Below are 12,842 nucleotides of genomic sequence, written 5' to 3'. Positions count from 1 at the left end.
TTTTTTACTTATCTATTTTTTTTAAATCATTGTTGGTTAAGGGCTTGTAAGCAAGCATGTCACTAAGGTCTACACCTGTTGTATTCGGCGCATGTGGCAAATAAAATTTGATTTGATTTGTTGTATATAATTATTTTACCTCCAGCACAATGTCTCTCTCTCGTTCTCTCTCCTCTGGCAACGGCCCACTGGCACACGCAGGTGACGTACACACCATGATTTTTCCAGGATTTTCATTGCTGACCAAACTAAACTAGGCATGCTTTTATCTCAAAAACGCATCTTGCGACTCCATGATTGAAATGCCGCTTTAGCCTGTCAATGCAGGCCTACAATAATTATACTCCGATGCGCTCTGCAGAGATTGGGACAATAGTGTGCAACCCTTTGCATTCGGAGGATACTGATCCAATTCTGATCGGAGTAGCCTAATTGTTTGATATTGTTGCTTTTGTCCACCGGACAACGTAAATGTATATTATTCTTGTCAATTACTTTTTTTTTTTTTTACTTACACCGGGCAAGCGAACAAGCGTTAATAAGTATTCAGGCCTTGACTTTTTCCACATTTTGTTACATTACAGCCTTATTCTAAAATTGATTAAATTAAAACATTTCCTCATCAATCTACACGCAATACCCCATAATGATGAAGCGAACACAGGTTTTTAGACATTTTTGTAAATTTAATACAAATAAAAAACAGAAATAACTAATTTACATAAGTATTCAGACCATTTGCTATGAGACTCGAAACTGAGCTCATGTGCATCCTCTTTCCATTGATAATCCTTGATGTTTCTACAATTTGATTGGAGTCCACCTGTGGTAAATTCAATTGATTGGACATAATTTGGAAATGCACACACCTGTCTATATAAGGTCCCACAGTTGACAGATGTGTGCATGTCAGAACAAAAACCAAGCCATGAGGTCGAAGGAATTGTCTGTAGAGCTCCGAGACAGGATTGTGTCGATGCACAGATCTGGGGAAGGGTACCAAAACATTTCTGCAGCATTTAAGGTCCCCAAGAACACAGTGGCCTCCATCATTCTTAAATGGAAGAAGTTTGGAACCACCAAGACACTTCCTAGAGCTGGCCGCCCGGCCAAACTGAGCAATCGAGGGAGAAGGGCCTTGGTCAGAGAGGTGATTAAGAACCTGATGGTCACTCTGACAGAGCTCTAGAGTTCCTCTGTGGAGATGGGAGAACGTTCCAGAAGGACAACCATCTCTGCAGCACTCCACCAATCAGGCCTTTATGGTAGAGTGGCCAGACGGAAGCCACTCCTCAGTAAAAGGCACATGACAGCCCGCTTTGAGTTTGCCAAAAGGCACCTATGGGGATGTTTTTCAGCGGCAGGGACTGGGAGACTAGTCAGGATCGAGGCAATGATGAACGGAGCAAAGTACAGAGAGATCCTTGACGAAAACCTGGACATCAGACTGGGGCGAAGGTTCACCTTCCAACAGGACAACAACCCTAAGCACACAGCCAAGACAATGCAGCAGTGGCTTCGGGATAGGTCTCTGAAACTCCTTGAGTGGCCCAGCCAGAGCCCGGACATGATCCAGATCAAACATCTCTGGAAAGAGACCTGAAAATAGCTGTGCAGCGTCGCTCCCCATCCAACCTGACAGAGCGTGAGAGGATCTGCAGAGAAGAATGGGAGAAACTCCCTCAACACAGGTGTGCCAAGCTGGTAGCGTCCTACCTAAGCAGACTCAAGGCTGTAATCGCTGCCAAAGGTGCTTCAACAAAGTACTGAGTAAAGGGTCTGAATACTTATGTAAATGCTATATTTCCGTTTTTTTGTTGCTTTGTCATTATGGGGTATAGTGTGTAGGTTGATGGGGGGGGAAAATGTAACGTAACAAAATGTGGGAAAAGTCAAGGGGTCTGAGAGTACTTTACGAATGCACTGTATGGCTTCGTTCCCAGAACCAATGGGAAATAAAAAAATTATGGTCCCATAACTTTTAAGGAACAAAATGTGTGGTAAACTTTCTATAATTTTTTATAATGACTTTGAAAATGTGGAGTAGGTTGTGTAGATCAGTAGGAAAAAAATATATTCCGTTTTTGGATTTAGTTTTAAGACAGCAAAATGTGAAGACTGCAAGGGGTGTTTAGACTTTCACTAACTGTAGAGTATATATAAAAGGCCTGAGAATGATAGACTGTGTCACATATCAGTTTGCAATCAATGTAAAAAAAAAAGTACATATCATTGAGTTAATAAAGCCGCATACAAACATCGTCTCTTTTTTGTTTCCTTGAGGAAGGCAGCTCCAAAAAGCAGGTGTTTCAGCCTAGCTCTGTGCTTTCTGTGGTGGTGGGGCAAGCCAGCAGAAAATACGGAGCATTACGCCATGATTGTCTCAGTGTTCTGTCACTCATGGGGACACAATGTCACCGCCAAGTCTAATGGTAGAGCTAGAAAATTCTAGCCCTTTAGGTACTGCCATAGAGTTACATTAGAAGTGCCCATCCAAGAAGACTCAAGGTCATTGAATTCTGTCGCTGTACATTTCAATAGTGCTAAACAAATAGTTATATTGACTATGTCCGTTCTAGCTTGCTCATTAATGTCTTAATCGAAATTACGGATTGCCTTTTATCCGCTTGTCGCCCCCTTATGCCATAGTTTGTACATTTCAATTGTCATTAGAAACCACATTTGTTTAAGCAAGTCAGCCATTATCAGCTATATTTTTTTTAAAGGCAGTAAATGAGGCTGAATTAACTGTTTCGCTGCCAGACAAGGCTCCGCTGATAGCCAGGTGTAGCAGTGGTAAGGTGTTGGGACTGCTGTTGGGACTCTGCTGTTGGGACAGCTTTATGTAGGCCCTAACAGTTTGTGGACACCGTTTGTCACTGTTATAGTGCAATTAATGTATTGTTTAGTGTTGTGTTGTGTAGTGGCTTTGCTGGCATGCATCCCACTTGTTTATTTTTGCCCCACCAAGATTTACATGCTAAAATCGCCACAGCTTATACCTGTATATTGACAACACCATTGATTTTATCTTGGTTGCTTGTTTGGTAGACCTCAAATAAACGTAATGTACAGTACAAAAAAGGAAGTCATTTGTGTTGCTTGCCACAAAGCAGTATCTGTTTAATATATACATTTACAATATGGTACAATTTATCTCAATAAAAATAATGAGGAAAAATAGTATTCCATTTGAAATGATCTTCTCTCATACCCACTCCCTACCCCAGTCTGTCATCTATACACAGTATTCAGTATGGTCACTGTTACTGAAGACTTTCTAAGTACTTCCTTCAATTTATACTTTCTCATACAGCATTCAAGCCAAGGCCATAAATGAATTCTACAGCTATCAATGGTCCTATTCAATCAAAACCGTTATGGCCTATCTAGGGCAATGCTAATATCCCTTTCATATACAGACAAAAATCCCACTTTTACCATGCCAGCTTTTTATACAGTACAAGCTTTTTTTGTCAATCTGAAAGGGGTAAGGGTAAAAAAAAACATGGTAATTTAAAACCCAGCTCAGATGATTCCTGTATTTTCACAGACCCTCTAACCAAAATACAGCTATCAGGTCTGTGTACAGTATGGTTCTCCGCTTCTTTGCAGGCAAATTAATTAACACTTCCATTGTTTAACGGCACCACCTACCCTCCCAATTTGCCAGTTACCCACTGATATGTATAAAAGGGCATACCTGCAAATAAGTTGTAAATAAGGGGCTGTTTGAAAGTGCCGTATAAACATTGCCTTATCTTTTTTACAGGTAACATACCATAAATTGTCTGAAATGTATATAAGAAAGATGATTTTGACTTATTTGTTGTTTCATTGTTTTATATTGCGGAGCTATAATTCGTTTTTTGTGTTACTCTGGAAACTTGGCTACAGATTAAATACGACCCTTAGTTTTCAACAGTTGCCACTGGTCTTCAAAACATTCAGTTCATCTTTCCTCTTTTCCTCTTTACTACACTCATCCCATCCCTCCCCTCCCTTCCCTCTATCCCTTGTTCTTGCTGCCCTCCTCTACTGCTCGTTCTTAAGGATGACGTGCTTGAGCAGCGTGATCAGGGGCTTGTGGGATTGCTGGGCATATGGCTTCATGAAGCCACCGTAGCGCTTGATAGCGGTTGGGCTGCCCCAGCGGAAGTGACCCATCCGATAGGACCCATCCTTCTTATCCTGCAGCCCCGTCACAGTGAGGGTTCTGGGGACTACCTTGGTCTGAGCCTTGGCCCCCTGGTTACCCAGAGCTCCCGCCATCTCGTCCTCCCAGCTGCTCAGCTGCCTGCGTGCCTGCAGGGGAAAGTTGCCCTCGGAGGAGTCCCCCCCTTCCAGACTGGAGGCATAGACTTTGATGGGGCGGCGTTTGCGCCCAATAGGTTTGCCCCAGCGGAAGTGCTCCATGGAGTAGGAGTGTCTCTTGTCGCTGTGGGGCTCAGGGTCAGCATCCAGGGCTCTCTCTCCAGAGGTCAGGGCTGCCAACAGGATGCCCAGGGAGAGGCTCTCCTCAGTGGACTGCTGGGCAGCCGATCTGGGCTCTGGGGATTCGTCCTGGAGCCCAGACCTGAACAGGTGGATGCACTCCTGCCAGACGGAAGAAGAACAGCAGACGGGAGTTCAATACAAATGGATGGACAGGAACAGTGTTTAGTGATATATGGATGGATGGGTTAAAGAACAATCCATGAATAGTGAGTGATGAAAATTGCTATAAGTGATGATTAAATCTTATACTGATTTTGATGATGATTAATGAATGAAGGTGATGATTTTAACTCTGACTCACGAGTATCTTGTCCTCTGAAGGGAGGTCTTTGCAGTGGGAGCTATCCCAGCACTGCCCCCCCACCTTGGGGTTACACACACACACCACCACCACCGCTAACAGCCAGGACGCACACACCATATTCAACCTATCACTGCACAAGACACACAGAGGCACAGGGAGGATTAGCCAATGACAAAGACATGTACAATTATTGAATTCTGATCAGAAACACGTCATGAAAATAGACTGCAGATGATGAGGCGCATAGAGGAATAGGGCTTGAGTCTGTGGTCATTTCACCAGCAGTTCTACTTCCTCTTGATCAACTTTATTCCTGTCCTGCATCAATCTGAAATAAGCCCTTACATTGAATAAAAAGTATGTATGAATGAATGCAGTATTCACAGGTAAACTGGTGAAGGGCAAACTATAAGAAGGATGGATTAGAACCCATACCATTGGAATTCTATCACCCAACGTATGTGACGCTCAGACATTCTTTTCTTGGATGACTTCACTGACCTTTGTTTATCTGTTGCTCCTATATATCAGTGCCCTTGTGAACACACACACACACAACACAGATATGGAGCTCATTCATGCACCTGTCCCACACATACACTGGAACATTTTCTATAAAATACTGTGGAAGATGTGCAAAGGAAGTCTCTGAATGGGAGGCAGCCTTCAATGGCCTTGTGACGCATCTCCCCTAGTCTACTGCCCCCTGTTATCTTTAAGTTAGCAGTTAGCACATGTTAAAGTTGACAAACCACTGCTCCTGTTCCCTATATCCTTAACCTTGTGGCTGTACCTCAGTCATCCCATCACTGATAACCATCCAGGTGTTCTATAATAGAACCTAGAACATCCAATTATGTATTTTCATTCAGAAAAAGATCCCAGCAAACCATAACTGGTTCTGTAAATGTTCTCAGAACATATTATTAAGAACATTCCCCTCAAAAATTATAATAACACAAAATCTGTCCAGTTGTGTTGATGATTATACAATCTTTGTATTAGGATGTTAAAAACATACCTCTGATTTTGCAAGAATGTTCCGAACATACTGTACTAACACCAGGTACTGTATGAAGGCAGGAATGTGTTGCCTTAAATAATAACGAAACACCTTTTACTGAACATACAACATACTTTTACTGAACATACTAAAACAGTGACTGAAAAAATGAACGAAGTATTGAGTTACAATGTAACTGTGAGTGTTTTGTCATGGCATTCTAACTGCTGTGGAGTTCTCTGACAAACTCAATAGATCTACGTCTGTGGAAACTTGTCTCGCCTTAATCAGAATGTTATTTAAAAGTTCCCAAAACATTTAGTTGGGATCTTTGGAGTGTTATCCCAGGAATGAATCCACCACAACACTAGGATGGGACTAACACAAGTACAAAGCTGTTTACAGCGTTTTGTTAAGAGTTCCAGGTTGGGATGTTTGTCTTTGCAGAGAGAGGAGAACTACATCTAGAAAAATAAATACCCTCTATTATTTCTTACTCTACCAATCAATTATATATACAGTACTTTTAGTTCCCTACAAACTTGATTTCAGAAATCATATTACATTTGTATTATTGCATGATAGATTGTGGTGAGGTGTAAATAGATGTGAATATGTACTAAGAGTAAGCCGTAGTTGGAATCTTATAGCCATAATTTGAATCTTAATTTAAGGATTTCAATGCAAAGGGAAATCCAATGGAAACATTAGGATTTGAAAGAAAGAGACGATTAAATTAATTATTTTTCTATCTCAATTGCAAAGGCAAATATGAGACATAATTCTTTGATTAACCTCTACGGGATCGGGGACACCGATAATGTGATTAGCATGACGTTGTAAGTAAAAAGAACATTTCCCAGGACATAGACATGTCCTATATGGGAAGAAAGCTTAAATTCTTGTTAATCTAACTGCACTGTCCAATTTACAGCAGCTGTTACAGTGAAAAAATACCATGCTATTGTTTGAGGAGAGTGCACAACAAAAAAAAACTTTTATCACGGCAGCTGGTTTGATACATTCACCTCTGAAGGTAAATAATGTACTTACATTCAGTAATCTTGCTCTGATTTTTAATCCTGAGGGTCCCAGAGATAAAAATGTAGCATAGTTTTGTTTGATAAAATACATTTTTATATTCAAATGCAGGAATTGGGTTCCACAGGTTGAACCCCTGCTGTGTCTGTGACTGAACAGCTTTATGTAAAGAATGAAACAGCTCTATCCTGGTGGCTTAGCAGACTAAGCAGCCTAGGGGGCTGTAAGATAGCAGATTGCTGGTTCAATTCTACTTGATGACCTTTCTTTAAAAAAGCTGTAACTATGTTTGGAAAATACCCTAATAAATGATCATACAAGGTGTACCGGTACCGAGTCTATGTGTAGGGGTACGGGTTAGTTGAGGTAATCGATTTAATATGTACATGTAGGTAGGGGTGAAGTGACTATGCATAGATAATAATCAGAGAGTAGCAGCAGTGTATGTGAAGAATGTGAATGCATGTGCGTGTGGCGTCAAAATGCATATGTGTGTGTCCCCGTGTTTGTGTGTTGGAGTGTCAGTGTAGTGAGATACACTACATGACCAAAAGTATGTGGACACGTGCTCGTCGAACATCTCATTCCAAAGTAATGGGCATTAATATGGAGTTGGTCCCCCCTTTGCGGCTATACCAGCGTCCACTCTTCTGGGAAGACGTTCAACTAGATGTTGGAACATCTAGATGTTGGAACAATTCTTCCACACCGATCTCGACATACCATTTCTGTATGGACCTCGCTTTGTGCACAGGGGAATTGTCATGCTGAAATGGGAAAGGGCCTTCCCCAAACTGTTGTCACAAAGTTGGAAGCACAGAATATTCTAAAATGTCTTTGTATAATGTTGCATTAAGATTTCCCTTCACTGGAACTAAGGGGCCTAGCCCGAACCATGAAAAACAGCCCCAGACCATTATTTCTCCTCCACCAAACTTTACAGTTGGCACTATGAATTCAGGTAGCATTATCCTGGCAAACCCAGATTAGTCCGATGGACTGCCAGATGATGAAGCGTGTTTCATCACTACAGAGAACGCATTTCCACTGCTCCAGAGTCCAATGGCACGAGCTTTACACCACTTCAGCCGACGCTTGGTATTGAACATGGTGATCTCAGGCTTGTTTGCAGCTGCTCGCCCATGGAAACCCGTTTCATTTAGCTCCCGACTAACAGTTATTGTGCTGACGTTTCTTCCAGAGGCAGTTTGGAACTTGGTAGTTAGTGTTGCAAACGAGGAAAGAAGATTTTTATGCGCTACGAGCTTCAGCACTCGGCGGTCCCGTTCTGTGAGCTTGTGAGGCCTACCACTTCGAGGCTGAGCTTCTGTTGCTCCTAGACATTTCCACTTCACAGTAACAGCACTTACAGTTGACCGGGGCAGCTCTTGCAGGGCAGAAATATGACGAACTGACTTGTTGGAAAGGTGGCATCCTATGACGGTGCAACGTTGAAAGTCACTGAGCTCTTCAGTACGGGCCATTCTACTGCCAATGTTTGTCTATGGAGATTGCATTGTTTCGTCAGAAAGACTAGAGGAGGAAATGCCATTTGCTTTTGAATTGCTCAAAAAAAGGTTATCTTGGGGGGAAATTACCATTGATTTTACAGTAACTTTTCAACTCTACTCAATTGATGATGACAAATACATTGACACACAAGTATACCTTTGTGTCCGAAAGTTACAGTAAAATAAGTATTCCCCCAATATTCTTCTAATTACTAACAAAGTAGTTTATATATTTTTTATATTATTATTACTACAAAAAGTGATGTTATGAGTTGGTAGTCCATGCATGCATGTTCATATTTCCTCTCCCTGATCAATTGATACCTAATCAATATTTCTCATCTCTCTACTTTACGACAATAATCTCACTGAATGATTTGGTGTTGTATTAGACAGATTTGATTGTATTGGAATTGAATAATCACACCTTCTTCGCTATTGTAATGAATAGATGGTATGTGGGCAGACCTCACAGTCACAGTAACAGTCTGTGCCTTCTACAGTATGTACCTTTTATAAACCATCCTCTAGCACTAAGCGTCGCTCTCCAAGGAGACGCTCACATACACAGCAGTATAGTAGTGCATTACATTATTGTTTGAAATTATTATTATCAGGAGCAGTTTTTATTAAACCTTTGATATGCACCTTGCAAGAACTTCATTTAAATTGTCAGGAAACTTTAAACGTTACCAAATTTGAATTCTTACTTATAACTTGTCAATAGGGGGGCGCCATTTCGACTTTGTAAAAATTCGTTCCCAAATTAAACTGCCTCGTACTCAATTCTTGCTCGTACAATATGCATGTTATTATTACTATTGGATAGAAAACACTCTCTAGTTTCTAAAACCGTTTGAATTATATCTGTGAGTAAAACAGAACTCAAGTTGCAGCTAACTTCCTGTCAGGAAGTGAGAAATCTGAAATCGGGCACTCTGTTCCAGGGTCAGTTTATTAATTTGCATGTAATCTAAGAGTCGACATGCACTGCATACGATTTCCCCTAGATGTCAGTAAGCAGTGAGAATTGGAATGGTGTTGCTAGGCAGATCTGAGGCCATATAAAGGGTCTTGGAACGTGGGGTGCACTCTTTTCAACGTTCGTCATGGCGCAAGACAGACCTCAGGATGGCATTCTGAAAAGCTCTCGTTATAGGCCTTAGATATATCCGGCTCTGATTTTATTCGATATAGGTGTTAAAGACATCATAATGTAGTTATTTTAAACCGAGTTATATCAGTTTATATCAGTATATTGCGATTTTCGGATATTTCTTTGTGCTGCGTTATGAAGAGTTGGGCACGTCTGGGCCACATAGCTAATGTTTGCTGCTAATTCCTAAGTTGAAGACGTCAATCTACAACCGAGCAAGGATGATTCTGGACAAAGGACCACTTGCACAAGATTCTGATGGAAGCTCATCAAAAAGTAAGAACTATTTATGATGTTAATTCGTTGTTCTGTTGAAAAATGTAAAACTACTATTCCGCCATTAATTTCGGTGCGGTCTCGCTTTAACGCACGCTGTATGTCGTAGTAACGTTAATTTAAAAAATCTAACACAGCGGTTGCATTAAGAACTAATGTATCTTTCATTTGCTGTCCAACCTGTATTTTTTAGTCAAGTTTATGATTAGTTATTGATTAGATTAGGTGCCTCTCCCAAGATTTCTCCCGACATTTTGTTGGCAGCTTGGCTACTATTCTCATTGTATAACCACGATTTGTGCCGCTAAATATGCACATTTTCGAACAAACAATATATGTATTGTGTAATATGATGTTATAGGACTGTCATCTGATGAAGTTTTGAGAAGATTAGTGAAAAATGTAATATCTTTTGCTGGTTTATTCGCTATCGCTAACGTGCATGAATCAATGCTGCTGTGTGGTTGGCTATTGTAGTAAGCTAATATAATGCTAAATTGTGTTTTCGCTGTAAAACACTTAAAGAATCTGAAATATTGGCTGGATTCACAAGATCTTTGTCTTTCATTTGCTGTACGCTGTGTATTTTTCATAAATGTTTTACGATGAGTATTTAGGTAATTCACGTTGCTCTCTGTAGTTATTCTAGTTGCTTTGGTGAGAGTTGTGATGGTGGCTGCAATGTAAAACTATGATTTATACCTGAAATATGCACATTTTTCGAACAAAACATATGCTATACAATAAATATGTTATCAGACTGTCATCTGATGAAGTTGTTTCTTGGTTAGTGACTATTTATATCTTTATTTGGTCGAATTTGTGATAGCTACCTATGCAGGAAAAAAATGGTGGGAAAAAAAAGTTGTGTCTTTTGCTATGGTGGTTAGCTAATAGAAATACATATTGTGTCTTCCCTGTAAAACATTTTAAAAATCAGAAATGATGGCTGGATTCACAAGATGTGTATCTTTCATTTGGTGTCTTGGACTTGTGATTTCATGAACATTTTATTATATGATATCCCTGTGGCTTTAGGCTAGGCTATGCTAGTCAGCTTTTTTGATGGGGGGGATCCCGGATCGGGGTTTGTGACTCGTTAGAGGTTTTAACATTGATTTCATCATTATTTGATAGTACAAGTGTTGGATGTGTCCAATCATTTGTGTCCTAAATAATTGGAATATTAGTTATCCTAGTTGATATACAGTAAATTTTCAATGTTTATTTAAATGCCAATTTACTAATCTGTGTTTAATAGAGATGAACATTATCAGCCTTAAATTTATCCAACAAATCTATTTAAAACATAATGAAATATATATTGCAGATAAGCAGATTAGTCAGCTCACCTCTGCTAATATTCAGGGTAGGAATGTTAACATGCAATAGACCTGTGCAATTATCTAAAATCATACTTATGCTCACAACCTAGTGCTAAGTCTTACTAATAATTCTCAACAAAATAAGACAACAGCTAATTCAGAGCATGAATGGAAAAGGATGCAGAAGTTTGCTGTTGCTCTTTAGCAGGTTCATCTTTCTTACCTTCTTTCACTTTCTCGTTTTGTTCTTCCACAGGTCTCCTGTCTTTCTCTGCAGGATCTCACAGCGCAGAATGGAATCACTCCTTCTCTCTCTCTCTCTCTCTCTCTCTCTTCCCTTGGTTGTCTGATCAATTTCTTTGTAGGAATTTGTCCTGTGTCTATGTCTGTGAGGTGGGAGCTCCTTTTATACTGTAGCCAAAGACACGTGTGGGTGGGTAGGGGGCTAGGGGTGGGGAGGTCATAGGAAATTCCACACTCACACACTTTCCCCCTCTCTCTCTAATCGATGCTGGCTCACGTTACAGGATGACAGGTGAGGTCTTAGCAGATAGCTGCCACTTGTTGAGTCATGTCATAGCAACTAACATTGTGTTTCTTTGCGTTAATCAGTTTTTGAATCATATGTGTACGTTGGAAAATTGACACATCTCTTTCTGGGTTTAAAAGGTGACGCTGACACCGGATCTGAGGTTCTCTCCAGCCCCTATTGTCAGTAGATGGATACTCAAAGAGGTGCTAAACACTGCTACCTAATCAGCTACGGAGGAGTGATGTGGAGTAACATGTTTTCATAGGAGAAAGGGCAGCAGCGGGCAGCGTGCAAATTGAGTTGGTTCCATTGGTTTTCATCAAGGATAACATTTAAGGCCAGATCAAATTTTTATCAGAAATCTGACTCATTGATGATCACACATCATTACTACACCTTAATAAACATTTAGAAGTTGGGTTGTAGAGGGGCAAGCAAACACTCTTTCCACCTTACACACACACACATGCAGGATTGAAGCAGACACACACACACACACACACACACACACACACACACACACACACACACATACACATACACACACACACACACTGTAGGGTTGCAAAACAGAATTATCTATAATTTTGGCCATCTATGGTAACTAGGAATTTATTCTTAAATATATATATTTTAAATGTATTCATGTATTCATGTATTTATATCTGTGTCCATATTATTGTCCACGAGTTTTTAGTGGATAGATCATTATGATCAAGAGAAAACAGCCTAATTAATTTAAAAAAGCATCTAATCAACAATTAAATAAATTCCAATGAACTCTGCAACCCTATTTACATTTACAGCAAACACATATTGACAGATGAAAATAAGTAAAAGCACGTCAAAATATTAAGGATATTTCATGCTGAAGCCCTCCCTTTTAACACCAACGGTATTCATAAAGTTGATGGGTTATATTTAGGATAATGTTGTACAGCTTTTGTCATAAAAAAAAAGTAAATATTAAAATTGTGTTAATTTACGATGTAATTTATTTGACATGTTATAAACTTATAAAGTTACCAGTAATACAGTATACCCTCCCTTTGCAACCCTACACATCAGTGGAGGCTGCTGAGGGGAGGACAGCTCACAATTATGGCTGGAAATTAGCGAATGGAATGACATTAAACATATGGAACCCATGTGTTTGATTTATTCAAACCATTCCATGTATTCCACTCCAGCCATTAC

The 12,842-nt window shown here is 40.1% G+C and overlaps 1 protein-coding gene across 1 annotated transcript; it reads right to left on the bottom strand.

Annotated features, from left to right (window-relative positions):
* Window positions 1–3,089: 3,089 nt before the first annotated feature.
* On the bottom strand, window positions 3,090–11,475 carry LOC120019514 (pro-opiomelanocortin B). The gene is made up of 3 exons (XM_038962811.1): window positions 11,337–11,475; window positions 4,799–4,931; window positions 3,090–4,596 (listed from the first exon to the last, which is right to left on the bottom strand). The coding sequence occupies exons 2-3, from the start codon at window positions 4,916–4,918 to the stop codon at window positions 4,036–4,038; spliced, it is 681 nt and encodes a 226-aa protein (XP_038818739.1). The 5' UTR covers window positions 4,919–4,931; window positions 11,337–11,475; the 3' UTR covers window positions 3,090–4,035.
* Window positions 11,476–12,842: the final 1,367 nt, after the last annotated feature.

The sequence above is a fragment of the Salvelinus namaycush genome, chromosome 24 (genome assembly GCF_016432855.1).
Source record: "Salvelinus namaycush isolate Seneca chromosome 24, SaNama_1.0, whole genome shotgun sequence".
NCBI lineage: Eukaryota > Metazoa > Chordata > Actinopteri > Salmoniformes > Salmonidae > Salvelinus > Salvelinus namaycush.
The sequence above is the reverse complement of the archived record's forward strand: the minus strand, read 5'-3'. Positions and strand labels throughout refer to the sequence as shown.

Bases quoted from the DNA above. Each gene is read 5' to 3' on its own strand.
- LOC120019514 (XM_038962811.1), bottom strand. From the start codon at position 4,918: ATGGTGTGTGCGTCCTGGCTGTTAGCGGTGGTGGTGGTGTGTGTGTGT. The intron at 4,597-4,798 runs GTGAGTCAGAGT...TCCGTCTGGCAG, and splicing joins CTTCAGAGGACAAGATACTC to GAGTGCATCCACCTGTTCAG.